The sequence below is a fragment of the Rhinopithecus bieti genome, unplaced genomic scaffold, assembly GCF_001698545.2.
Source record: "Rhinopithecus bieti isolate Rb0 unplaced genomic scaffold, ASM169854v2 scaffold_31548, whole genome shotgun sequence".
In the NCBI taxonomy this organism is placed as follows: domain Eukaryota; kingdom Metazoa; phylum Chordata; class Mammalia; order Primates; family Cercopithecidae; genus Rhinopithecus; species Rhinopithecus bieti.
Genome location: NW_016814470.1, coordinates 6534380 through 6560569, shown reverse-complemented (window position 1 = coordinate 6560569; position 26190 = coordinate 6534380). Strand labels below are relative to the sequence as shown.

At 43.4% G+C, this 26190-nt stretch overlaps 2 protein-coding genes and 1 long non-coding RNA gene across 4 annotated transcripts in view; 2 read left to right on the top strand and 1 right to left on the bottom strand.

Moving 5' to 3' along the window:
- CLPX (caseinolytic mitochondrial matrix peptidase chaperone subunit X) overlaps positions 1-11565 on the bottom strand; it is a 42723-nt gene extending 31158 nt beyond the window's left edge. For both annotated transcript variants that reach the window (XM_017851176.1, XM_017851177.1), the window contains exons 1-3: positions 11273-11565; positions 5142-5302; positions 4025-4142 (exon numbers count right to left, since the gene is read on the bottom strand). In XM_017851176.1, the coding sequence (XP_017706665.1) occupies positions 4025-4142; positions 5142-5302; positions 11273-11351 (358 nt within the window). In that variant the 5' untranslated portion in view covers positions 11352-11565. The remainder of the gene's footprint in view (positions 1-4024; positions 4143-5141; positions 5303-11272) is intronic.
- LOC108514742 (cytochrome b-c1 complex subunit 10) lies at positions 8030-8471 on the top strand. The gene has a single exon (XM_017851178.1). It carries the CDS (start codon positions 8086-8088, stop codon positions 8254-8256), a length of 171 nt encoding a protein of 56 aa, XP_017706667.1. The 5' UTR covers positions 8030-8085; the 3' UTR covers positions 8257-8471.
- A 268-nt stretch (positions 11566-11833) lies between the features above and the next one.
- Positions 11834-26190, top strand: part of LOC108514744 (uncharacterized) — a 21945-nt gene continuing 7588 nt past the window's right edge. The window contains exons 1-3 of the long non-coding RNA XR_001881317.1: positions 11834-11921; positions 18466-18558; positions 18775-18847. This is a non-coding gene — a long non-coding RNA (uncharacterized LOC108514744). The remainder of the gene's footprint in view (positions 11922-18465; positions 18559-18774; positions 18848-26190) is intronic.

The window sequence follows — 26190 nt, the reverse complement described above, 5'->3', positions numbered from 1 at the left end:
AAAAAAAAACTAGCCAGGTGAGGTGGCAGGCGCCTGTAGTCCCAGCTACTTGGGAGGCTGAGGCAGGAGAATGGCATAAACCCGGAAGGCGGAGCTTGCAGTGAGCCGAGATGGCGCCACTGCACTCCAGTCTGGGAGATACAGCGAGACTCTGTCTCAAAAAAAAAAAAAAAAAAAAATTACAAAAAAGTAGACAATTACCTAAACAGGCCATTCACAAAAGAATCACAAGTGACCAAAAGCATATAAAAAGATGTTTACGAACTAGTATCCAAATAAATGCAGACTTAAACAAAATGCAGGCTGGGTGTGGTGGCTCACACCTGTAATGCCAGCACTTTGGGAGGCTGAGGCGGGTGAATCATCTGAGGTCAGGAATTCCAGACCAGCCTGGTCAACAAGGTGAAACCCTCTCTCTACCAAAAACACAAAAATTAGCCTGGCATGGTGGTGGGCACCTGTAATCCCAGCTACTTGGGAGGCTGAGGCACCTGGGGCTGGCACTTGAATCTAGGTGGCAGAAGTTGCAGTGAGCCAAGATCGTGCCACTGCACTCCAGCCTGCGTGATAACAGCGAAACTCTGTCTCAAAAAAATAATAGAAACAAAAAGCAAACAAAAAGGCAGGCTGAGTATCCCTTAACCAAAATGCATGGATGGGACCAGAAGTGTTTCAGAGTTCAAATATTTTCAGGTTTTGGAATATTTGCAGAAATGCACTGGTTAAGCACCCCTACGTGAAATCTGAAATCTGAAACGCTCCAATGGAGCATTTCCTTTAAGCATCATGATGCACTCACAAGTTTAGGATTTTGGAGCATTTTGAATTCCAGATTTTCAAACTATGGAAGCTCAACCTGTTAGCAACCTGAGATCAAATAAAACTCTCTTTAGGACTGTGAAGACCCAGCTTTTAATGATCAGACACAGAAGGATTCAAAAGGATGCATTCTGAAAAGACTTTTAATATGGGTACGCAAAACTAAGGGAGGAGGGGCTTACTGCACTGCTAGGGCCTACAAATAGTTACAGAGGACAGGGACGGTGTCATGATCATCTGCATATTTTCTGAGCCTAGCGATGTCTGAATCAACACATTTGCTTATTGTGCACATTTAAGTGTGTGCTCTTTTTTTCATTCTTCCCTTCCACATTTTCTACTCCCATATCACCACTCCCAGTTAGAATTCTCAAAGCAAACAGGCCTCAGCCTTGAAGTGATTACACTATAGTATTTCCACACTTGGTCTAACTAATAATATACAGATACTACTAATATACAGATTGTAGGGCCCCATCCCACATCTACAGAATCTTAATCTCTAGGGAAGGAGTTTGGAAATAGAGCTAAGTTTAACAGTCACCTTTAGTGACTAATACAACCTGGCAAGTTTTGGAAAGAATGCATAGAAGAAAAATAAATTTAATCCCAAGAGGAGCTAGTTTACTCCTAAAGAATCTCCAGATGGTAGAAATGTATGATATAGGAATTTCTGAATAGCAAATCTTCACTGCTATGTGACCTTGAATGAGTTACTTAAACTTGCTAAATCTCAGTTTCTTCATTTATAAAAAGGAGAATACTCTTTGTTTTGGCAAAATTAAGGTTCCAAGAACAAAACTATATATGTTGGCATTTATTAAATATTAGTTTCTTTCCTTTTCTACTCTAAGAAATTATTTATTTATTTATTTTTTTTTGGAGACGGAGTTTCACTTGTTTCCCAGGCTAGAGTACAGTGGTGTGATCTCGGCTCACTGCAGCCTCTGCCTCCTGGGTTCAAGCAATTCTCATGCCTCCGCTTCCCAAGTAGCTGGGATTATAGTTGCCCACCATCACGCCCAGCTAATTTTGTATTTTTAGTACAGATGGGGTTTCACCACGTTGGCCAGGCTGGTCTCGAACGCCTGACCTCAGGTGATCCGCCTACCTCAGGCTCCCAAAGTGCTGGGATTACAAGCATAAGCCACCGCGCCTGGCAAGAAAGTATTCTTTAGGTCTGTAAAGGCTGAAATGTTTCTTTGAAGAAAAAAAAGGAGGAAAATTTCTTGGTTAAAATAGGAGACACTGACCTCATAAATTAAGCAATTTTCAGCCTCTGTATAATTTTATTATATCACATCAAATTTGTTTAGAAGGTTTTATCATCCGGTTCTACCATTTTTTTTTTTTTTTTTTTTTGGAGATAGAGTTTTGCTCTGTTGCCCAGGCTGGAGGAGTGTGGTGGTGTGATTTTGGCTCACCAAGACCTCCAACTCCCAAGTTCAAGCGATTCTCCGGTCTCAGCCTCCCAAACAGCTGGGACTTCAGATGCATGGCACCACGCCCGGCTAATTTTTGTATTTTTAGTAGAGATGGGGTTTCACCATGTTGAGCAGGCTGGTCTCAAACTTCTGACCTCAAGTGATCAGCCTGCTTTGGACTCCCAAAGTCCTGTGATTACTGGTGTGAGTCACTGTGCCCAGCCCACTTTCATTTTATGTTGTGATCCAAATTAAATTTTGTTCAGAACCCCTAATATTCCAGCTATGGGATGGAGCTACTTTAAGTCTTTCCAGTACATAAAAACATACTATATCTAGTACCTTTTCATATGGTGGCCAATTACTGTTAATGGTAAGTGTGAAATTGTAACCAAAGTCTCAATATTAGGATTAGGAGATAGAGAATACTCTCTAGCCAACCATCAGACACTGAAGTCTTACAATCTTGAAGTTTTCTTCAATTGGATCGTAGAGGAAGGCTGACATGGTGGTACAATTCATTACCGCTAACTCTAAGTCATGTAAGTAATGAGTTTTTTGATTATTTGATTCATTAATGAAAATATCTGTAGGAGAATCTTTGCATTTCAGAGAGTTACTGACACTAACAGCAAAAGCAGGACAGTTGATTTTTTCCCTTCTTCTTTTTTTCTTTTCTTGAGACAGGGTCTCGCTTTGTCACTGAGGCTGGAGTTCAATGGCTGGCTCGCTGCAGCCTCACCTCCTGGACTCAAGCAATCCTCATATCTCAGTCCCTAAGTAGCTGGAACTATAGCCATGCACCACCAGGCCTGGCTAATTTTTTTTATTTTTTTTAATACATATGGGGTTTTGCCATGTTGCTCAGGCTGGTTTTGAACTTCTGGGCTCAAGCAATCTGCCTACCTCAGACTCCAAAAGTGCTGGGATTACAGGTGTGAGTCACTGTGCCCAGCCGTGATTTCTTCCTTCTCTGAGTGTCTGAATCATTAATAATTATCAGATGCTTCCCAGAATTGAGGGCTTACCTCCTTTGGTAAGTACTAAGGGAAATTACCTTAATATATGAATGACTAGCCTTCCCAGCCATGTGATACTCAATATGTATTTGAAGAATGTAGTAATAAACACACAATAAATAAGTCCTGGTTCTCCTATAGCCTAATGATCACATCCAGAAATTCACAAAATCCAATCTGAAATAAACACAAGTAAGCAAAATAAAGAAGAAAATATTTTTCTTAAATTATCTCTTACACAACAGCACAAAGTAATACCAGTCCTGGGAATTTTCTAGTATACGGTGAACGTAAGAGAGAATCAGGTAAGCTCATACAATTTATATATAATTTATGTAACATACAAAGTCACATTAATTTATCTATTTCATATAATCCATATTTCTACACATTTAATATAATTTATATATATTTTATATATGTACATACATATATATATATATATTTTTTTTGGAGACAGGGTCTCTGTCACCCAGGATGGGGTACAGTGGCATGATCATGACTACAGGTATGCACCACCTTATCTGGCCTTTCTTTTTTTTTTTGTAAAGATAGTTGTCTCAACATGTTGCCCAGGCAGGTCTTGAACTCCTAGCTCAAGGGATCCTCCCATCTCCACCTTCCAAAGTGCTGGGATTATAGGCATGAGCCATTTGTGCCTGGCCTGTATTTATAAATTTTACATAATTTACATATTTGTATACATTTAATAATTTATAGAAAATGTAGGGAAAAAAGAGCAGTAGAAGATGTAATACTTACACACAAAGGTCTCTACATGTGTGCACAAGTCGCCACATTTAGGACAGCGCAGCTGGTTTCCACCTTTCCCAGAATTCCCAGAGCCTGATTTCTTACCACTTCCTTCACTTGCTGATTTCTAATGTTTATGAAGGAGAAAAAAAGAAGAGTGTCAATTATTAGTTTCAGGCAACCAACTTAAATATAAACAATACTGTTTGTAATTAATTTTATAATTTTCTAAATTTCTAGGATGAAATTATTAATATAATCCTACTATTTCTGGTGTCAGAAGATCTATTTACTTCAAAAATCAAATCAGTTCTAGTAAATACACGTATATCTGTAGTCCTCTTTTATATAACATGTGCCAACATATATAATAAATAGCTTTCATTCAATGACTCAGGCACTAGAAAATTTACTAAGCGAAAAAAACTACATTTCAATGAAATTGAACCAGGAGTTATTATCATGGTAGGTAGTGACTCTGACTATTCTTAGATCTAACTTTTCTCATCTCTAAAATGGGAATAATTTTACCCACATCAGAGAGTCACTGTTAAGATTAAGTATGGATATGTAAGTGCCTCACATTTTGTTTAACATATAAAATTAATTCAAGTGTTAGTCAAATTCACATAATGAAAAAAACCGGTAAGTCACTGACTCAATACAACTACCAATCATCTACTTGCTAGCTACAACATAAAGTTGTACCAAAATCTGAAATTTTTACGCTACCAGAGTAGCCCAACATTAAGTTATACCACAAATCTGAAATTTTTAGGTAGAGGATAAAGTGAGGTTTACACTGTCACAAGTTATAAGAGTTATATGAAAGCAGGAAATGATGGCTATTCCTAATTCAATCCTACTGACTAACAGTCATTTAATGACACTTCTTTACTACTTTGGGGTGTTAGAAATTTTAATTACTGCTTACTATGTGCAATGCTTATAAAAGTATTTTAAGGTTCAAAATGAAACATCTAATTACATAAAATTCTTCAGATCATTTTAGCTATCTCATATTGCCTACAGAAAACATGTAAGCCAGTAACAGACAGTACTATTACATTTTTTTAAAGGAGGGAACTCAAAATGTGTACAGGTGCCAATACGATAAAATAATTACCTTATTTCCATCTCCAGAACCATCTTTACTTATCCCATCTTTTGAGGCAAAGTATGCTGGTGTTTCTGTAAAGGATCTAAGAGGAGCTCTTCGCAGAATCTGAGTTTCAAATGTCCCAACCCTTCCTAAAACTGATATATGAATGCGACCACCAGAAATACCTGAAAATAAAAGGAAATCTACATCAAATATAGATATGCCTCAATAAATTCCCTGGAAACAACAATTCCTTGAGCATAAAGGAGGTTGAAAAAAAGCTATCATTTTCACAGCAGTAGTATAAACTGAGAGAAAATAATGACACCAACAGAGGCAAAGTCCTTTCAAAAACAGGCCAGGTCTGAGCCTCTGAAAGATTCTAGATAAATAAAGGTGTTTCTTTCTGTATGTGTCCTTTGGAAGTAAGGTAAGATCACCCACGTCATAATAATATGTGGCTTTTTCAAAGTTTGAATGGAGTTCAACATCTGCCTCACCTGTAAGATTTTTTAAAAGGCCATTTATGCCCTATATTCTTATTATTTCTACCAATGAGAATAAACATCTGACAGGAACTCACCTGTTATTATGTAAGAATACTATCTGGGCCAGGTGTGGTGGCTCACCGCTGTAATCCTAGCATTTTGGGAGGCCGAGGTGGGCGGATCACTTGAGGTCAGGAGTTCAAAACCAGCCTGGCCAACATGGTGAAACTCTGTCTCTACCAAAAATAAGAAAAAAATTAGCCAGGCGTGGTGGTGGGCTCCTGTAATCCCAGCTACTCTGGAGGCTGAGGCAGGAGAATCGCTTGAACCCAGGAGGCAAAGGTTGCAGCAAACTGAGGTTGTGCCACTGCACTCCAGCCTGGGTGACAGAGCATGACTCCATCTCAAAAAAGAAAAAAAAGAAAAAAAAAAAAAAATCTGTAACAGTGGAAACAAACTTCAAATGTTCTTTAAGGCCAGGCGCGGTGGCTCATGCCTGTAATCCCAGAGTTCGAGACCAGCATGGCTAGCCAACATGGTAAAACCCTGTCTACTAAAAACACAAAAATTAGCTGGGTGTGCTAGCAGGTGTCTGTAATCCCAGCTACTCAGGAGGCTGAGGCAGGCGAATTGCCTGAACCTAGGAGGCGGAGGTTGCAGTGAGCCAAGATCGTGCCACTGCACTCCAGCCTGGGCAACAGAGGGAGACTCTGTCTCAAAAAAAAAAAAAATTATTTAAAAAATTGTGTTATTCCACTTACATGTGGTACTTAGAAGGCAAAATCATAGAGACAGTGAGCAGAATGGTGTTTCCTGGGGGTTGGGGAAAATGGAGAGTTATTGTTTTAATGGGTACAGAGCTTCAGTTTTACAAGGTGATGGGCAATGGCTGCACAATATCAATGTACCTAATACTACGGAACTATACACTAAAAATAGTTAAGTTGTGTAAATCTTACATGTATCTTGCCACAATAGAAAAAATTGAAGGAGCCAGGTGCGGTGCTTCACACCTGTAATCCCACCCAGCACTTTGGGAGGTTGAGGTGGGTGGATCACTTGAGGTCAGGAGTTTAAGACCAGCCTGGCCAACATGGTGAAACCCCGTCTCTACCAAAAATACAAAAAGTAGCCAGGCGTGGTGACAGGCACCTGTAATCCCAGCTATTCGGGAAGCTGAGGCAGGAGAATCGCTTGAACGAGGCAGAGGTTGCAGTGAGCGGAGATTGTGCCACTGTACACCAGCCTGGGCAACAGAGCAAGGCTCTGTCTCAAAATAAGTAAGTAAGTAAGTAAGTAAATAAATAAATAAATAAATAAATAAAGTATCAATCTCAAAAGTAGGCTTAGAAAAAGTAATTGAGGGGGCCGGGTGCAGTGGCTCATTCCTGTAATCCCAGCACTTTGGGAGGCCGAGGCAGAAGGATCACGAGGTCAGGAGATCGAGACCATCCTGGCTAATATGGTGAAACCTCATCTCTACTAAAAATACAAAAAATTAGCTGGGCATGGTGGCATGCGCCTGTAGTCCCAGCTACCCGGGAGGCTGAAACAGGAGAATCACTTGAATCTGGGAAGCAGAGGTTGCAGCGAGCAGAGATGGAACCACTGCACTCCAGCCTGAGCAACAGCGTGAGACTCCGTCTCAAAAAAAAAAAAAAAAAAAAGGCCGGGCGCGGTGGGGCTCAACGCCTGTAATCCCAGGCACTTTGGGAGGGCCGATGAGCGGGCGATCAGCCGAGGTTCAGGAGATCGAGACCATCGCTGGCTAATACCGGTGAAACCCCGTCTCTACTACAAAAATACAAAAAAACTAGCCGGGCGAGGTGGCGGCGCCTGTAGTCCCAGCTAGCTCGGGAGGCTGAGGCCAGGAGAAATGGCGTGAACCCGGGAGGGCGGAGCCTTGGCAGTGAGCTGAGATCCGGCCACTGCACTCCAGCCCCGGGTGAGAAAGGTGAGACACCGTCTCAAAAAAAAAAAAAAAAAAAAAAAAAAAAAAAAAAAAAAAAAAAAAAATGAGGGAGAGTTGTCAGATGCCATATCAAAATGACCATTCCACCAATCATAAAATTCTCATAAAAATGATAAAGCTCTGTAGCAAACTAATTGGGGTTTCTGGCACTTTTTGTGCCATGAACCCCTTGAGCAGTCTGGTGAAGCCTCCGAATGGATCTCTTCTCAGAATAGTATTTTTAAATGTGTAAAAAAAAATACATAACAAAGAAGACAAATTATAAAGAAGCAGTTATCAAAAAAATTTTTTTAATGTTCCTCTTTATTAACAAGCAAAATTAAATAAGATCTAACAGGGCCAGGCGCGGTGGCTCAAGCCTGTAATCCCAGCACTTTGGGAGGCCGAGACGGGCGGATCACAAGGTCAGGAGATCGAGACCATCCTGGCTAATGCGGTGAAACCCCGTCTCTACTAAAGAATACAAAAAACTGGGACAGGGTCACCCTGAGGGTGCGACTCCGCCGCGATGGTGACCCGGTTCCTGGGCCCGCGCTACGGGCAGCTGGTCAAGAACTGGATCCCGACGGTCTACACGTGGGGCGCCGTGGGCACCGTGGGGCTGGTGTGGGCCACCGATTGGCGGCTGATCCTGGACTGGGTACCTTACATCAATGGCAAGTTTAAGAAGGATGATTAATTACACTGGCCCTTCGCACACCCCTCTGGTGCCTGGTGGCGCCAGCTCCTCCTGCCTCAGCCCCTGCTGCATGTGGAGCAGCCCAAGCCTCAGGATGGACATGAGGAAATCCACAGCTCAACTTCAGACTTCTTATGTTTCTGAAAACAGCTTGGATCTTTTAATTCACGTTGCATTAAACCTCCCTGAAACCTGAAAAAAAAAAAAAAAAAAAAGAATACAAAAAACTAGCCGGGCGACGAGGCGGGCGCCTGTAGTCCCAGCTACTTGGGAGGCGGAGGCAGGAGAATGGCGTGAACCTGGGAGGCGGATGGCGTGAACCTGGGAGGCGGAGCTTGCAGTGAGCTGAGATCCGGCCACCGCACACTCCAGCCTGGGCGACAGAGCCAGACTCCGTCTCAAAAAAAAAAAAAAAAAAAAGATCTAACAGCTTTTAAAATAATTACTATGATTTCAAAGTAGCAAAAAGTATGAACAATATTCTGAAATATCAACAACTATAATGTGATATGAAAATATTTCTGATTTTGATTGATGACAAATTCACAGACACTTCTAAGACTACTGTGGATGTGTTGCCAACATTCAAAGGCCAAGGAAATCTTATGTTTCAGCTAGAGCTTAGTGAAAATAAAGTTCACAGAACCTCTGAATTCTATCCAAAGACCCTTTGGGGGCCTGTAAACCTCAGGTGAAGAAGCTCTGAAAGCCAAAAAAGAGAAGTATTTCTGTAAAGTATGTTTCACCAGATTATCTGGCAGGAACCAGAAAACACAATTTAAGTCTCACTATTTACAGAACTTTATCATACAAACAAAGCTTTCTAAATTTCAGAACAACTGTTTTTAAAAAGAAATACTAGTCCAGGTGTGGTGGCTCACGCCTGTAATCCCAGCACTTTGGGAGGCCGAGGCAGGTGGATCACCTGTGGTCCAGGAGTTGGAGACCAGACTGACAAACATGGCAAAACCCCGTCTCTACTAAAAATATAAAAATTAGTTGGGCGTGGTGGTGCAGACCTGTAATCCCAGCTTCCTCGGGAGGCTGAGCCAGGAGAATCGCTTGAACCCAGGAGGGGTCGTAGAGGGCCCAGATCGCGCTACTGCACTCCAGCCTGGGTAACAGAGCAGATTCCATCAAGAAAGACAGAAAAAGGCCAGGGGAGGTGGCTCACGCCTGTAATCCCAGCACTTTGGGAGGCCAAGACGGGCGGATCACGAGGTCAGGAGATCGAGACCATCCTGGCTAACATGGTGAAACCCCGTCTCTACTAAAAATACACAAAATTGGCCAGACGTGGTGGCGGGCGCCTGTAGTCCCAGCTACTCGGGAGGCTGAGGCAGGAGAATGGCGTGAACCCGGGAGGTGGAGCTTGCAGTGAGCCAAGATTGCGCCACTGCACTCCAGCCTGGGCGACAGAGCAAGACTTGTCTCAAAAAAAAAAAAAAAAAAAAAAAAAAAAAAAAAAAAGAAGACGGAAGGAAACAAAGGAAGGAAAGAAAGAAAAGAAGGAAAGAAAGACAGGAAGGAGGGAAGGAAAAGAAAAGAAGAAAAGAAAGAAACCAGTCGTTTTGAAAATAAAAAAAAATAACTGCCTATCTCCTATGATTCAAAAGTGTTCACAGACTCTTGGCTAGAACAGATCAAGAACACTTTCAAAGAAGCCGTCCCTGCCCAAAGAGAACACACACATACTTCATCCACCCACTGGAAACTGTATTATTCTTTGTCTACTCCACTAGATTTAAACATGAGGGTGAGGACTTATTCACCACTCTTACCTCCAGCACTAAAAGACCTGGCACATAGTGGGCCCTCGACAAATATTAATATACGTCACATAAATGGATTAAAAAAACACTTTGAAGTATTTGCAAATCGAATTCCTGGAATCGGGACATCTACTGGTTGAGGCTTAACAATGATTTAGGATTAAATTCACTCTCTTACATTTATGTATCATTTTACAAAATGCTTCTGCCCACATTACCTCATTCAATCCCTCCTTGTGTAGTAAAGAAACTGGAAGATACATTTAGTAAATAATAAGGATTTTATAATTGGTTTAAAATTAGATAAAAGAGACCTTTTAAAATCCATCCAAATGTCACGAACCGGTAAGTCAAAACAAAAAGAATTTGTCTAGAAGTCAGTGATTGTAACAGAATCTAGCCTCGTGGTCTGACATCCATAGATTTGAGGAAGAGAAAAAAAGTTTATTTTCCAGACTCTCTTGGTTGGAGCGCCATTCTTTCACAGCTTCAGATAAACAGAAAGGAAAGGTAAACAACATGTGCCACTCTTAGGAAACTACGTTCCGGTCAAGTCGGGAAAGCCAGCAAAGTACTGCTGAAACACCCAAGGACTTCCGAACCAACTCCTCTCCCCATCTCCCCCGCCGCTGTCCTGAGTCCCCCGGGGCTTGCCTGACGCCGGGAAATATTGTGAACCTTGTTTATGTCCCAGTGTCTGGGCCGCACAGTGACAGTAACATCTCTGGTACCGCGCGGCTTGCGTCCGGGACGGTCAGCTGGGTGCCCTGAGTCCTAGGGGACCCTAGCAGGGACAGTCCCTCAGCCGAGCCCCTCCTGGAGCCCCCAGCGGGCCCGAGGGGGATCCCGGCCATGCTGCGGAAGAAGAGCCGCGGCCGGGGCAGGCGGCGGTCCCAGGCAGGGCTGAGTGGGATCTGGAAACATTTTTTAATAAGAGGAGCATTTTGTGCCTCTTTCAGGGTTTCTACGAACTGGCCGCATTCCGGCCCCCAAGTCAGCAGGCCTGAAAGCGCGCAGGAAGACGCGTGGGAAGGAGTTTACTTCCAATTTGAGAAACGGCTGCTCCAGAGGTTGGCAGAGCCCCATTCCACGGGGAAAGTAGTGGGTGCCGGGCGAAGCGCTGCCCATTCCTCCACACTCCCCGGGTGCAGCAGGCCTCGTGCCCTCCCAGGGACCACCCCCCCGCCGGCCAGTCCACCCCTTTCCCCTAGGCTGAGGGCTCAGGAGTGGCACTATTTCGTTACCTCTCTGCGCGGAGGCGAGTGAGGAGGTGATGAGCCGGGCGGCCGCTGCGCCGCAAGTACAAGCACCGCAGCTGGGCATTTCCGCGGGGCCTAGGCCGGGGCTTCGCCCCCTGAGGACCTGTGGGTCTCAGCGGAGCGAATCCTGCTCGCAAGGCGCGCTGACTCGGTTCTGAACCCTTCCGCGGGCCCTAGACCCCGTGCAGAGTTCACCTGCCCGGCAGCCAGACCTTCGCGCTTCCGTGCCCCACAGCCGTCTACTCACCAGACACCCAACCCCCACTCCCTTCCCCTCCTTCTCCCCCCACCCCCAGCCTACCGGGCCCGCGGAGCTTGCGCGCGCCTGCGCCCTAGGCCCGGGGAGGAGGCGGAGGGCGTGGGCACGCGCCGCGTATGCGCGCTAGAGAAGCTACGTAAGGCGAAGGCGAGGGGGCGGTGCCGTGGGCGCTAATGAGTGCCCTACGGCAAGCGCCTAGCCCCAACTGGGGCGACTACAGGTCCCGACGCGCATGGTTGCCGAAAGCCCTTTTATCCTAAAGTTGAAAGGTTTTGAGATAGTCGCGGAGAGATGCATGCCGGGACTTGTAGTCCCTAGTCGTCATAGTCAAGCTCTTCTTCCGGTCACTTTCAGTGGGCGGCAGGGAAGGTCAAGGTGAGGATGGTAGCTTAACCAACCACGGTGGAAGTCTCTAAAGTACCTTGATAGCCGCTAGATGCTTCAGATTCACTAAGTTTCTTCCCCCGGGATTCCACATCCTGTGTTCCTTGTCTTCTCATTCTCCTTAGTTTCATCACTTGTAACATGGAGGTGGTATTGTCAGTTAGTTCCCTAAGCAACAACTGTTGGATGGTAACAGCTCCCTCTCCTTGTTCTTTCAGGCCTCGTGGTGATAAAGCTTCCAGCTGTTGGTAGTCCGTGGGTGTTTTACAGTCTTGAGGGTTGTCTCCCTTCCTTCTTTCCTCCCTCCCTCCCTCCCTCCCTGCCTCCTTATTTAGTAAAGATGAGGTCTCCCTATGTTGCCCAGGCTGGTCTCGAACTCCTGGGCTCAAGTCATCCTCTCGCCTCGCCCTCCCAAAGTGCTGGGATTACAGACGTAAGCCACCACGCCCGACTGGTTTTCTTAAACCTGAACACACGCTAGTAAATACTCCCTTCATTAAACCGTTTTCTGTTAGGCTTTGTTTGAGCCCTCTTGCAGGGCTTGCTTCTGCACAGCTAAACAGATGGACCAGCTGCACAAGATGGAGGATGGTGACAAGTGAGTCACGCCCTTGTCCCATCCGGATTGGTGCCAGACTGAGTATTTACATTGTGTATGAGATTCTTATTAACTTTGAACCCCAGAGAAATTGCCAGGTGAGCTTAGGTGCCTTTATTTCTGAGCTTTGCAGGTGGGGATGGGGAGACAGCAAAGGGAGAGGCAAGACCAGGTCACACAAGTCAGTGAGCCCTCATCAATCTCCATCCAGTCCAGAGAAATGTGGCTTCTAGGTCCCTGTGTCTAGCTGTGAGAAGGGTCATTGGCCTTGGCCCAGGCCACAAATTTTTCTCTCTCTTTGGATAGGTGATTCCTGGTACTCCCTCAGCATAGTGGCAGAGACCAGAAGAGAGCCCACGTCTTCCCTCACCAAGACTTTGGTCTTCCTCCCCTGAGTCCATTAATAGAATTCTGAGAGAGGAGAGTCTCCAGTGTTCGCTCAATCCAGTGTTTCAAACTATGTTCCCAAAATTTCTCAGAAGCTATAGCTTTGTAGTAGAGGTGAAGGAACCAAGTAGATGGACCTTCCCTGCCAACTCCACCATGCCACCCCAAAATCAACCAGAGCAGCTCTGCCTTGAACTATTTAATTACTGGGGTTTTGTTTGAAAATAGTTCTGCATTAAGGCAATGTATGAAATTCATTGAGTCAAGGACAAACCTTTCCTTTTATAAATGAACTGAGGGCCTCTAACACCCAATTTAAATTCTTTTCATCCCGCCCCATCTTCTTTTCAATTGTGTCACATTTTCTTCTCATAAAATAAAGAACAGATTGTTCGCCAAAACCTATAGATTGCTATAAGGAAGCTGAGTAAGAGTGTTGCTAAATCAAGGCTCAGGCTGGGGGAACCACTCCAGTAAGACTTCCTTTTCCCTGTCTATTCTAGATAATTGACTTCACATTCATTCAGTCAACAAATATTTATTAACCACTAGTTACATGCCAGACACTGGGGAAATAGTACTGAAGTTTAAAAAATTTTCCTCCTCAGGTCAGGCGCGGTGGCTCAAGCCTGTAATCCCAACAATTTGGGAGGCCGAGATAGGCGGATCACGTGGTCAGGAGATCGAGACCATCCTGCCTAACCTGGTGAAACCCCGTCTCTACTAAAAAATACAAAAAACTAGCCGGGCGAGGTGGCGGTGCCTGTAGTCCCAGCTACTCCGGAGGCTGAGGCAGGAGAATGGCATAAACCTGGGAGGCGGAGCTGACAGTGAGCTGAGATCCGGCCACTGCACTCCAGCCTGGGGACAGAGCGAGACTCCGTCTCAAAAAAAAAAAAAAAAAAAAAAAAAATTTTCCTCCTCTCATGGAGCTTCCATTCTAGTGGAGAAAGATAAGATAGTAAGTAAAATATACCTGTAGTATGATGACATGGGAATATCCTTATATTGTTGTGTAGCATATCCTTATATTATTTCCAGAATCATTGAATATTTAATTTTACTTACAGGTTGATGTGTGTTTAGCCTTGTATTCCCAATTGGACTATGAGCTCTTTGATACCGGGGCCAGGCACTGTGCCTTGGGGCCAGGCACAGTGGCTCACGCCTGTAATCCTAGCACTTTGGGAGGTCGAGGTGGGTAGATCACTTGAGGTCAGGAGTTTGAGACCAGCCTGGCCAACATAATGAAACCCTGCCTCTACTAAAAATACAAAAATTAGCTGGGTGTGGCGGTGGGTGCCTGTAATCCCAGCTACTCAGGAGGTTGAGGCGGGAGAATCACTTGAACCCGGGAAGCGGAGGTTGCAGTGATCCGAGATTGCGCCACTGCACTCCAGCCTGGGCGACAAAGGGAGACTCTGTCTCCAAAAAAAAAAAAATAATAAATAAAACAACACACACACACACACACACACACACACACACACACACACAGTGGCAGAATCCATAGTAGAAATTCAGTAAATACTTGATTAAGTACTTATCTTCCAGCAATACGTTTGCTTAGCAGAATCATGGGATGGTGTCTTCATGAAATACAACACATGGCCGGGTGTGGTGGCTCACGTCTGTAATCCCAGCACTTTCGGAGGCTGAGGTGGGCGAGTAATCTAAGGTCAGGAGTTTGAGACCAGCCTGGCCAACATGGTGAAACCCTGTCTCTACTAAAAATACAAAAATTAGCAGAGCATGGTGGTGCGTGCCTGTAATCCCAGCTACTTGGGAGGCTAAGGCAGGAGAATCGCTTGAACTCAGGAGGCGGAGGTTGCAGTGAGCCGAGATTACATCACTGTACTCCAGCCTGGGTGACAAAGTGAGACTCTTGTCTCAAAAAATAAATAAAATAAAATCCAATACATAAGCAAGCAAATTACAATGGACAAAGAGGTGAGTGTTAATAGACGTAAGTTCTACAAATGTAAACAATGATTAATTCAACTTTTTGAGTGTCCCAAAAGGAATTCCCAGAGATTGCCTGATGAGCAGAGTATAGACTTTGCCCTAGAAAGTACAAAACAGAGGGAGCTGTACACAACTTAGTTTAATTTTTCCTCAGCAATGTGAACAAAGGTTATATAGCTTTGGTATGAGGCTGTTGATGGTTTTATCACACAGGCAGCAGAAATTTGGTAGTTTCAATGCATTCCTCTAAAACTATGCTCTGCAGGTCGGAATTTACCGATGAAATTTTGGGATCAGCACCCAATAAGCATGACACTAACTTTGTGCTAGGCTCTTTGATGTTGTAAATCTTGTAGTGGTATTTAGACCAGAGAACTTGTACCATGGGGATAAACCAAGACTTCCCAAGTGGTATTTGAGCATAGGTGGGGGTCAAGTTTCAATAAAATAACATCCATGTTAGAAATGGTTCAGATGTTAAAGATCATTCTTTAGGAACCACTTGGTTGTTTGGCAAAGGAGCATGTTCTTTTTACAAGTGTATGTTCTCTGACCTGAATTTCACAAGTTGGAACGGTGTCCTTGCTGCATGGTGTGGCAGAGTAGCCATGAGATGGAGCAGAACTTGGGGTCTGAGCAAACAGTGCTGGGGCTCCAGAGGCTCAATGGACTTCTCTCTCACTTGGCACTGCATAGATAACCTCCGGTCAGGTTCCTATCGGGCCATCCTCTCAAGTTATGAGTTCAAAAGCACAGAGTCGGCTGGGCGTGGTGGCTCACACCTGTAATCCCAGCACTTTGGGAGGCCAAGGTGGGGGGATCACGAGGTCAGGAGTTTGAGACCAGCCTGACCAACATGGTGAAACCCCATCTCTACTAAAAATACAAAAATTAGCTGGGCATGGTGGCGTACTCCTGTAATCCCAGCTACTCAGGAGGCCGAGGTGGGAGAATTGCTTGAACCCAGGAGGTAGAGGTTGCAGTGAGCTGATATCGCGCCATTGCACTCCAGCCTGGGCAACAGAGCGAGACTCCATCTCAAAAACAAACAAACAAACAAAAAACCCAGAGCCATCTGAGATTATACCTGTGAGAAAATGGATCCTTCACCAGGAAAGTGATGGCAAATACTTGTGGTCACATCAGCCCTTCCACATCACACCTACTTTCAGCTGTTTTCTGACAGGTTAATGATGCTTTAAAAAGAAAGTCAAGTGCAGTTTTCCAGCTCAAATAGTTTTCACTGGAAGAGTTAACTCCTTGAGTTATTTACTTTTTGTGAACTACATAGCTGAAGGCACATACTTTTTTTTTTGAGACAGAGTCTCCCTCTGTCACCCAGGCTGAAGTGCAGTGGCACCATGCCTGGTTAATTTTTGTATTTTTAGTAGAGGCGGGATTTCACCATGTTGGCCAGGCTAGTTTCAAACTCCTAACCTCAAGTGATCTGCCTGCCTCGGCCTCCCAAAGTGCTGGGATTACAGGTGTGAGCCATTGTGCCCAGTCAGGCACATAACTTTTTATGTCTTCATTTTATGTACAACTCTTTTTCTTTTGTTTTTTCTTTTTTTTTTCTTTTCTTTTTTTCTTTTTTTTGAGATGGAGTCTCACTCTGTGGTCAGGCTGGAGTGCAGTGGCGCGATCCTAGCTCACTGCAACCTCTGCCTCCTCGGTTTAAGCGATTCTCCTGCCTCAGCCTCCTGAGTAGCTGGGACTATAAGCGTGTGCCACCACGCCTAGCTAATTTTTGTCTTTTTAGTAGAGACGAGGTTTCATCATGTTGGCCAGGATGGTCTCAATCTATTGACCTCATGATCTGCCCGCTTTGGCCTCCTAAAGTGCTGGGATTACAGGCATGAGCCACCATGCCCGTCCCTCTTTTTCTTTTATACTTGATTTTACCTCCCAGCATTATAAGTTGCTACAAGAAATATTTTAACAAATTAGAGTCTGTGAGTCTAACTTACTCAATATTAGCCCTGAATTTTTTAGATGAGGAAACAGGCCTATTAAAAAGGCTTGACCAGGGTCACATAACAAGTGAAAGAGAGAATAGAGCTGGAGTCTTCTGGTTTTAAAACTATATTTCTCAAGCTTTTCTTTTTTAAACCAAGACTTCTTTTGATAAACATAAAAATCTCACTTCTCGGCCAGGTGCAGTGGCTCACGCCTGTAATCCCAGCACTTTGGGAGACCAAGGCAGGTGGATCACCTGAGGTCAGGAGTTCGAGACCAGCCTGGTCAACATGGTGAAACCCCGTCTCTACTGAAAATACAAAAATTAGCCGGATGTGGTGGTGCACCCTTGTGATCCCAGCTACTCGGGAGGCTGAGGCAGGAGAATCGCTTGAACCTGGGAGGCAGAGGTTGCAATGAGCTGAGATTGCAACAGTGCACTCCAGCCTGGGTGACAGAGCGAATCTCCATCCCCAAAAACAAAACAAACAAACAAAAAAAACCTCACTTCTCCTCTCCTCCACCAGAAATTCTGGCACATCCTCTCAGAGAGTCATCATTCTTTTGGGAATCTTTGTATCCTCTGAATAAAACCATTTTTTTTTCATGGCCAGACACTGCTCCTTCATATCAGCAGACATTGATTGTCCCTGGAAGGATAGAAATATAAATATTGAGGAACTCAATATTTTAAAAGATAAGGACCTGCATCTGTAGGTGGTGCAAGCTCAAGATAATATTAACACATTGTATTGAACTTTATAACTTACAAAGGGTTTTGACATCCGCTTCCTCATTTGATTGTCACAACAACCAAATGAGATATTGTTATTATCAGCATTCCAGTTTTGCAGCTGAGAAAATCAAGACACAGAGGGTTTAAGTGACTTGCCCATGGTCACAGCAGAACCAAGTCTTAAATCCAAATCACCATATGAGTTTCCATTACTTCTCTATATCTTCTTCCAAAAGCTGATGAGATTTTAGGAGTCTGCAGAATCTCTACCCCCTATCCAGGAACATCTCACATCAAGGAATAAAAATCTGGCCTTCTGTTAAGGAAGTGACCCACCATCCTTCCTTTTCTTAAGAATTACTTTGGGCCACGCGCGGTGGCTCAAGCCTGTAATCCCAGCACTTTGGGAGGCCGAGACGGGTGGATCACTAGGTCAGGAGATCAAGACCATCCTGACTAACCCGGTGAAACCCTGTCTCTACTAAAAAATACAAAAAACTAGCCGGGCGAGGTGGCGGGCGCCTGTAGTCCCAGCTACTCTTCAGGAAGCTGAGGCAGGAGAATCGCTTGAACCTGGGAAGCGGAGGTTGCAGTGAGCCGAGATCAAGCCACTGCACTCCAGCCTGGGTGACAAGGTGAGACTCTGGCTCAAAAAAAAAAAAGAATTACTTTGGTTATTTGTTAAAATACATTAGGTCCCTCTCCTAAAGGCTTTGATAAAATAGTCTGGAGGAGGGCTCAGGAATCTATTTTTATTGCTGGAATGCTAGAATCAGGAGATGCTAAGATTTATTTGCAGAAATGATATGTTTCCACTGTGCTGATAGAAGTCTGGGACTTTTTTTCCCAAGGTCTTTTAGGCTCCCTCCAAATTCTACTACTTTCTTCCTCAGGGAGTCACAACCTAACCTTGGTATTGTGGGGTGACCAAGAGGACTACAGCGACGCGCTCATCATCTTCCTGGGCCTGTCCTTGGGGGCTGGAGGTAACCTTAGATAGCATGAGGTCCCCCTTGTCCTCAATTAGACTCCCTCTCGATCCTCATCCTGATGTTCAGGGAGATGGTCAGCAGATGGTGCTAACTTTCCACCCTTCCCTCTTTGTATCCTGTGGGGGCATTCTTAACACTAATCCAGTGGAACTTGCAGTGTTTCAGATCTTGAAGACAGTGCTAGGGAATTCTTGTTTGTATTTACTAAAGGGCACAGATGTCAGGAGTAGAAGGACTGGTGTGTGAATCGCAGCTGAGTCCCTTACCAGCCACGTGACCTCTGGTAAGTTAATTCTATAAGCCTGTTTTTTCAACTATAAATTGGGGTGCTCTTGACCTCCTAGAATTAAATGTGAGGAATAAATGATCCCTTGGCACTTGTTATAGTGAGTAGGTGCCTACTAAGTAATAAAGATATTTTCCTGTGCAATGTTGTGAATTATGGCTTTCCTGTTACGCCTTTAAAATTCCTTTAAATAAAAAAGCAAAATAAAAGTAAACAATTAATTTCACACAAAATAAATAAAAAATCAAAAAAATAAAATAAAAGTTCCTTTTTTGGTCATGCTTTTTAGCCAGTTAGTTGAGGATCTTACCCTATTCACAATACTTTAGCATTGTGAGGAACTTGCTTGATTTCAAATAAAACACTTAAAAAGAGATGAAAGAGAGAATATGAACTCTTGGTTTATAAGTCCTTCCAATTTCCAATTCATGTGCATTAACCGTAACATTAGATAATAAAAGTGATTAACAATTATAATCATGTATTACCTGTAAGCAATTGTTAAATATACAGAAGCACCCACTGGCTATGTATGTAAAGTAGTACTCATGGGTAAATTAATCGATAACAAGGTTATGAAGAGAAAAGGCTTCTGAGCCATCAAAGTAGGTATTACAAAGTTGGCATATCAAAATTAGTGTACTTTACTCATACCTAGGCCTTCAGAATTTCATTCTGTAAGTCTCTTTACTCATTTTAAATACTAATTTGGTCATATGGATCCCCATTGCACGAGTGGGTAAATTAGAAAGGGGGAATAGGTGCTAGAACCATAGCCAAAGGATTGTCTAATAGCCGGACAAAAAAGGAAACACAAAAACAGTTGTGTGAACTCAACAAGAAGGGTATATAGTCTGGCATCATTTGGGATTAGATAAAATTTTTTATATATCATATCAGCCCTGGTTGCTATTTTATTAATATTATACTTCCACAATAATGGTATTCATAATACATCAAGAAAAGACTGAATTATGTTGTCTCTGTTTTATAAAAGTAGACTATATACTTTTATATTTCCACCCCAAAACAATCAAAAGTTAAAAAGTTTTAAAGGCCTGGTGCAGTAGCTCATTTTTGTAATCCGAGCACTTTGAGAGGCCAGGGCAGAAGTATCACTTGAGTCCAGGAGTTTGAAACCAGCCTGGGCAACATAGTGAGACTCAGTCTGTAGAAAAAATAAAATTTAGCCTGGTGTGGTGGCTCATGCCTGTAGTCCTAGCTCCTTGGGAGGCCAAGGTGGGAGGATTGCTTGAACCTGGGAGGTCAAGGCTGCAGTGAGCTGTGATAGTGCCATCGCACTCTAGCCTTAGCAACAAAAACACTGTCTCAAAAAAAAAAAAAAAGCTTAAATAAAGAGGAAAAGTTTGAATTTTTTGGAAAACTGCTTCTGTAAAACAACTCAGTTTCCTATTGTGCTACATAAATGAAGCATCACCTTGTTAAATCTACACAGTTTTCAATCTCTTCCATTTCTAGCAGTGCAGTATACAGCAAATTCATCTTTTTTTTTTTTTTTTTTTTTTTTTTTTTTTTTTTTTTTGATAAGGGGACAGGGTCTCACTCTGTTGCCCAGAGTGGAATACGATAGCATAATCACAGCTCACTGTCGCCTCTACCTCGCAGGATCAAGTGCTCCTCCCACCTCAGCCTCCCAAGTAGCTGGGACTACAGGTATGTGCCACCATGCCTGGCTAATTTTTGTATTTTTTTAGAGATAGGGTGTCACCATGTTGCCCAGGATGGTCTAGAACTCCTGGGCTCAAGTGATCCACCTGCCTCAACCTCCTAAAGTGTTGGGATTATAGGTGTGAGCCGCCACACCTAGCCAGCCAATTTTTTTTTTTTTTTTTTTTTTGAGACAGAGTCTCACTCCATCGCCCAGGCTGGGATACAGTGGCACAATCTTGCCTCACTGCAACCTCCACCTCCTGGGTTCACACCATTCTCCTGCCTCAGCCTCCTGAATAGCTGGGACTACAGGCGTCCGCCACCACGCCTGGTTAATTTTTTGTATTTTTAGTAGAGATGGGGTTTCACCATGTTAACCAGGATGGTCTCGATCTCCTGACCTCATGATCCGCCCACCTTGGCCTCCCAAAGTGCTGGGATTACAGGCGTGAGCCACAGTGCCTGGCCCAGTCAACACATTCTTATGTCATGGTTACTATGTACCAGTGACTAATATATACTATACTCATAGATATGTTCAGTTGATCCTCACAACAGCCTCATGGGGTACATTTTAAGTCTATATAGTTGAGGAAACAGAAGCGTATAAAAGTTAAATAACTTATCCAGTATTTCACTGTCAGTAGGTAAAAGAACCAGGTAGTGTGGTTCTAGAGGCATGCATTTAACTACTGCACTATACTCTGTAGGACTCACTATTTGATCCTCCTGGATGAAACACTTTTTATTGCATTGTTGGGCCCACAAAAAGTAATAAAATTTTCCAAGAACGTGCATGCAAGCTCTTATGTTACTACATAGAATTAATGTTTATCGTGTAAGTGTTTTAAGCAGTCACAAGTAAACTCAGGAATTGAGGTTTGTTGTTGTTGTTGTTTTCTGAGATGGAGTCTTACTCTGTCACCCAAGCTGGAGTGCAGTGGCATGATCTTGGCTCATTGCAACCTCTATCTCCCCGGTTTAAGCTATTCTCCTGCCTCAACCTCGTGAGTAGCTGGAATTACAGGCATGCACCATCACACCTGACTAATCTTTGTATTTTTAGTAGAGACGGGGTTTTGCCATGTTAGCCAGGCTGGTCTTGAACTCCTGACCTCAGGTGATCCACCTGTCTTGGCCTCCCAAAGTGCTGGGATTACAGCCACCTTGCCCGGCCCCTGGAATTTGTTTTGTTTTGTTTTGTTTTTGTTTGTTTGCTTTTTGTTTTTTGGGTTTTTTTGTTAGTTTGTTTTTTGTTTTTTGATACGGAGTCTTGCTCTGTCGCCCAGGCCGGAGTGCAGTGGCCTGATCTCGGCTCACTGCAATCTCTGCCTCCCAGGTTCAACCAATTCTCTTGCCTCAGCCTCCCAAGTAGCTGGGACTACAGGCATGTGCCATCATACCCGGTTAATTTTTTTTTTTTTTTTTTTTGAGACGGAGTCTTGCTCTGTTGCCCAGGCTGGAGTGTAGTGGTGCATCGCTGCTCACTGCAAGCTCCGCCTCCTGGGTTCATGCCATTCTCCTGCCTCAGCCTTCCGAGTAGCTGGTACTACAGCCCCCCGCCACCACGCCTGGCTAATTTTTTTGTATTTTTTTTAGTAGAGACGGGGTTTCACCGTGTTAGCCAGGGTGGTCTCCATCTCCTGAACTTGTGATCCACCGGCCTTGGCCTCCCAAAGTGCTAGGATTATAGGCGTGAACCGCCACACCCAGCAGGAATTGGTTTTACATGAGCAAGCAATTAAACAATTGGAAACTATCAAAAGTGACCAGATAGGCTGGGTGTGGTGGCTCACAAGTGTGATCCCAGCACTTTGGGAGGCCAAGGCAGGCCGATTGCTTGAGACCAACTGGAGCAATATAGTGAGACCCTGTCACCAAAAAAAAAAAAAAAAAAGTTTGCCAGGTATGGTGGTGCATGCCTGTGGTCCCAGCTATTTGAAAGGCTGAGGTAGAAGGATTGCTTGAGCCCAAGAGGTTGAGGCTGCAGTAAGCTGTGATCACGCCACTGCATTCCAGCGTGGGTGTCAGAGCAAGATTGTGTCTCAAAAAAAAAAAAAAAAGTGACAAGATGATTTTGAAAAATAATCATCTTCCCCACCTAAAAAAAAACGCTTGAAAATGAATAAGCTAACTGTTAAAATTACATGGATATATTTAATTAGTATTTTACCCAGCTGAAAAGAGAGTTCATGGATTAAACAACAGATCTAAAGACATTATCCAGAAACAAGACAGAGTATATGTAATTATAAGAGATGTGGAGAATAGAATGAAAAGGTCTGAGACATGTCTAATTATAGTTCCTGAGAGAAGAGCAGAGAAAGTAAGAGAACAGGCAATATTTAAAGAGTCTAAGAATTTTCCAGAACTGATGAAAGACATATACCTACTTGTAATATGTGAATTCATAATACAGAAAGTGCAATGTTTACCAAGCAAAATAATTAAAATGAAATAAATATACTCAGATTGATTTCACAATACCAAAGACAAAATATCTTTAAAAGCTGTCAAAAGAATAAAAGAGGTCACTTAACAAGGAAATGGCAAATGGACAGCAAAATGGATGTAATGTTACTTAACACTAACAGTGGAAACTAGAAGATAACTGTCAACCTAGAGCTGTGTAGTGGCAAAACTATTTCCAAGCATGAGGACAAAATAAAGGACATTTTCAGATAACTAAAAACAGAACAAAGTTGGAGGACTCACATGTCCTAATTTCAACTTATTACAGAGCTACAATAATCAAAACAGAGTAGTACTTCATAAGAATAGATATATAGAGCAAGAGAAAATAATTGAGAGTCCAGAAATAAACCCTCACGTTTACAATCAATTGCTTTTTATCAGAAGTGCCAAGATTATTCAATGGGAAAAGAAGAGGCTTTTCACTAAACCGTGGCAGGTCAACTGGGTATCCATATGCAAAAGAATGAAGCTGGATCCTTACCTCATACCATATACAAAAATTAACTCAAAATGGATCAAAGAATAAATGTAAGAGCTAAAACTCTTAGAAGAAAATATAGGGCTAAATCTTCATGATCTTAGATTAAGCAACAAGTTTCTTAGACACTAGAAGTATAAGCAACCAAAGAAAAAATATATTAGACTTCATCAAATTTATAAATTTTTGTGCTTCAAAGAAATCTATCAAGAAAGTTAAAAGGCATCTGCAGAATGGGGGGGAAACTCTGCAAATCATGTACTGATAAAGTCCTAGTATTCAAAATGTATGGAGAACTCTTACAACTCAACAATAAAAGACAACCCAATTTTCAAATGGGCAAAGGATTTGAATACACATTTCTCCAAAGAAGATTTACACATGATCAATGAGCATATGCAAAAGTGCTCGAGGCCAGGCATGGTTGTTCCTGCCTGTAATCCCAACACCTTGGGAAGCCGAGGTGGGTGGATTACCTGAGGTCAGGAGTTCAAGACCAGCCTGGCCAACATGGAGAAACCCTATCTCTACTAAAAATACAAAAAAAAAAAAAAAAAGAAAAGAAAAGAATTAGCCAGGCATGGTGGTGGGCGCCTGTAATCCCAGCTACTTGGGAGGCTGAGGCAGGAGAATCTCTTGAGCCTGGGAAGCGGAGGTCACAGTGAACCAAGATCATGCCATTGCACTCCAGCCTGGGCGACAGAGTGAGACTCTGTCTCAAAAAAAAAAAAAAGAAAGAAAAAAGAAAAAGAAAAGGTGCTTAAGGTCACTAACCATTAGGGAAATGCAAATCAAAACCACAATGAGACACCACAATCATTAGGATAGCTCTACTTTTTTAAAAAGCAGAAGTTACCAAATGTTAGCAAGTATGTGGAGAAATTAGAACCCTCTTACATTGCTGCCGGGAATGTAAAATGGTGCAGCTGCTGTAGAAAACAATTTGGCAGTTCCTCAGAAGTTGAATAGAATTACTGTATGACCCAGGAATTCCACTCCTGCATATATACTTAAGATAATTGAAAACATATGTTCAAACAAAAATGTGTGCATGAATATTCATACCAGCATTATTCGTAATAAGCAAAAGGTGAATACAACTCACATGTTCAACTAGTTAGTAGATTAAATGTGGAATGGTCATACTCTGGAATATTATACAGCCATAAAAAGGGATGGAGTAGGCCAGGCGCAGTGGCTCACGCCTGTAATCCCAGCACTTTGGGAGGCTGAGGCGGGTGGATCACGAGGTCAGGAGATCGAGACCATCCTGGAAACCCCATCTCTACTAAAAATACAAAAAAAAAATTAGCCAGGCGTGGTGGTGGGCGTCTCCCAGCTACTCAGGAGGCTGAGGCAGGAGAATGGTGTGAACCCAGGAGGCAGAGCTTGCAGTGAGCCAAGATCGCGCCACAGCACTCCAGCCTGGGCGACAGAGCGAGACTCCGCCTCAAAAAAAAAAAAAAAAAAAAGAAATGGAGTAGTAACACATACTCCAACATGAATGAACCTTGAAAACATGCTAAGTGAAAGAAGCCAAACATAAAAGACTACATATTATATGATTCCATTTATATGAAACATTCAGAATAGGCAAGTCTATAAAGAAAGTAGCTGGCAGGGGCTGGGGGCACGAGGAATAGGGAGTGACTGCTAATGGGTACCTGGTTTCTTTCCGGGATTAAAATATCTGGAATTAGAAAGTGATGATGGTTGCACAACCTTGTGAATATACTGAAAACTACTGAACTGTACATTTTAAAATGGTGAATTTTGGCTGAGTGCAGTGACTCACACCTGTAATCCCAGCACTTTGGGAGGCCAAGGTTGGAAGATCGCTTGAGGCCAGGAATTCAAGACCAGCCTGGGCAACATAGCAAGACGCCATCTCTAAAAAAAAAAAAAAAAAAAAAATAGGTGTAGTGGTGAAACCACTTTTGCAAAATTATGACTGAGACAGTGAAAGAGATCTAACTGTTTTCCCAAAGCAGACCTCCTTCTTGCCTGGGGGCTAGATTGCCTCTGTAGGACTGACATTAGCCACAAGATTAGAAATGATGGTTTAGGAGTTATGCAGCTGGAGGCTGCAAGATTCTGACCCTCCCTAAACTGCCCCTAAGATCAGTACTTGAGATATTTTGCAGACCCTGCACTTGAGGGATCAACTGGCACCAGCCAGATCAATTAACTGGCTCATCTGATTTTGTGACCCCCCACCCAGGAACTGACTCAGTGCAAGCAGACAGCTTCGACTCCCTATGATTTCATCCCTGACCAGTCAGCACTCCTGGCTCACTGGCTTCCCCCCACCCACCAAGTTGTCCTTAAGAACTCTGATTTCTGAATGCTTGGGGAGACTGATTTGAGTAATAATAAAACTCTAGTCTCCCCACTCACAGCTGGCTTTGTGTGAATTACTCTTTCTCTTTTTTTTTTTTTTTTTTGAGACGGAGTCTCGCTTTGTCGCCCAGACTGGAGTGCAGTGGCCGGATCTCAGCTCACTGCAAGCTCCACCTCCCAGGTTTAGGACATTCTCCTGCCCCAGCCTCCCGAGGAGCTGGGACTACAGGCGCCCCCCCCCCCGCCCGGTTTGTTTTTTTTTTTTTTTTTTGTATTTTTAGTAGAGACGGGGGTTCACCGTGTTAGCCAGGATGGTCTCTAGCTCCTGACCTCGTGATCTTCCCATCTCGGCCTCCCAAAGTGCTGGGATTACAGG

What these genes read in the sequence shown, in the direction of transcription:
- LOC108514742 (XM_017851178.1), top strand. Translation starts at nt 8,086, where the DNA reads ATGGTGACCCGGTTCCTGGGCCCGCGCTACGGGCAGCTGGTCAAGAAC.